The 1,908-nt window shown below is 37.9% G+C and overlaps 1 protein-coding gene across 1 annotated transcript; it reads right to left on the bottom strand.

The window, feature by feature from the left end:
• Nucleotides 1-632: 632 nt before the first annotated feature.
• LOC120864123 (olfactory receptor 7A17-like) lies at nucleotides 633-1,634 on the bottom strand. Its single transcript, XM_040240963.1, has one exon. It carries the CDS (start codon nucleotides 1,602-1,604, stop codon nucleotides 633-635), a length of 972 nt encoding a protein of 323 aa, XP_040096897.1. The 5' UTR covers nucleotides 1,605-1,634.
• Between the last annotated feature and the right edge of the window lie 274 nt (nucleotides 1,635-1,908).

Raw genomic sequence — 1,908 nt, 5'->3', positions numbered from 1 at the left:
TTCAGATAGACAATTGGAGACATACGTCTGATGCTCCGTTTTGCCAGTATCTCCTGTAGCAACATGGACACTGAGCTAAATGGAGAACAGTACACTGTGAGGGAGTAAAATCAGATGGCCAGTTATGAAGCACACTCTCTGCTAATGTCTATGAATACATTTTCAGATAGAGTAATTATTGTAGTGATGTTCCAAGTTATACTGAACTAAAAAATGATAAACTGGTTTCATATTCGTCTCTTCTATGGAATTATGTATTTGTTTTTGTTGTCAAGATTTTTTTTTCTTTTTTCCATATAAGTAGCACAATTCACGATTATACTTTTAGTAAAGTGAAAAAAAAATGACTCAGTGTAAAGTATTTTATCTCAGAAGAATTTATTCTTAAGAAATTGGCAATTTACATATATTTCACATTTTCAAGTCAATTTTGGAGAGTCAAAAAATGACAAAATAAAAACTATACATGACAGAGAACAGAAAAGTTAATAAAGAGGTTTTTTTTTTATTGTATAGAGAAGTTGAAATCAAAGAAAAGTAAATACTAAGCAGTCAATTGAAGAAACAATAGCTATAATCACAAAATAATCAAAGAGTCAAAGTACCTGACTCTGAGGCTTTCAGCCTGGGTATCATGGACATTTCTTCAGCCCAGGAGAAAATGGCCCTTTTATAAAGGTTTCCATCCCAAAGAATCTTTTCAGAGCCCTCTTTATGTCTTTATTTCTCAAACTGTAGATAAAGGGGTTCAGCATGGGTGTGACCACAGTGTACATCACCGAGCCTGTTGCACTTGAGTGGGAACTGTGGGTAGCAGAAGAGCTAAGGTACACTCTTAAGCCAGAAAAATAAAATAAGGAGACAATGGAGAGATGAGACACACAGGTTGAAAATGCTTTATACTTTCCATGGGCTGATGAGATTCCACAGATAGAGGACACTATCTTCGAGTAAGAGTAAATAATACCAGTCAGGGGACCACCACCCAAAATCACAGCTCCAAAACACAGCACTGTGTTATTGAGGAAAGTGTCATAACAGGCAAGTTGGACAAGCTGTTTGGTTTCACAGAAAAAGTGGTGTATTTCCAAGTCTGAGCAGAAGGACAAATGCAATACCATTAAGCTGTGTAACAGTGAGTACGTTGCACTTATTACCCAGGACACCAGAACCAGACATCCACAGAGCCAGGGGTTCATGATGACTGTATAGTGCAAAGGGTGGCAGATGGCCATGTACCGATCATAGGCCATCACAGCCAGGAGAAAGTCATCTAATCCTGCAAAGAGAATGTAAAAATACATCTGGGTGATGCAGCCTTCATAGGTTATGACTTGGCTCTGCATCTGGATGTTCCACAGCATCTTTGGGATGGTGGTGGAGATGAAGCAGATGTCTAGAAAGGACAGGTTGGAGAGGAAGAAGTACATGGGGGTGTGGAGGTGGGAGTCAGAGCTGACAGCCAGTATGATGAGCAGGTTTCCAAACACAGTGATCAGGTACATGGAGAGGAAAAGTCCAAATATGAGGGGTTGCCGTTCTAGTTCCTCTGAAAGTCCCAGAAGAAGAAATTTTGAAATTTTTGTATTGTTCCTTGGTTCCATGTGGTGGAAGTGACTATTGGGAAAAAGAAAATACCAAGAATAATTTTCACTTGAACAGGCATAATTTACATAACTGAACTACTATAATTTCTATTTTGCTAGCAAGAAATTGATGTTAAGATGTTATATATAGATAAATTCTCCTTGAGGGTATACCCCATTTCACCTGTTATTAAAAATTTTTGTCCCATTCACAGTATATTTTTAAAGAGTTCATGTTTTGGGTGGGCCGAAAGATTTGCTCATTGTTTTTTTCCCGTAAGATGGATCTAGTAGCACTCACTTGTATTTAACGTCATTTGAA

This window comes from Oryx dammah, unplaced genomic scaffold (assembly GCF_014754425.2).
Source record: "Oryx dammah isolate SB20612 unplaced genomic scaffold, SCBI_Odam_1.1 HiC_scaffold_5, whole genome shotgun sequence".
In the NCBI taxonomy this organism is placed as follows: Eukaryota; Metazoa; Chordata; class Mammalia; order Artiodactyla; family Bovidae; genus Oryx; species Oryx dammah.
Note: the sequence above shows the minus strand (reverse complement) of the source record. Positions and strands in the feature narration are given on the sequence as shown.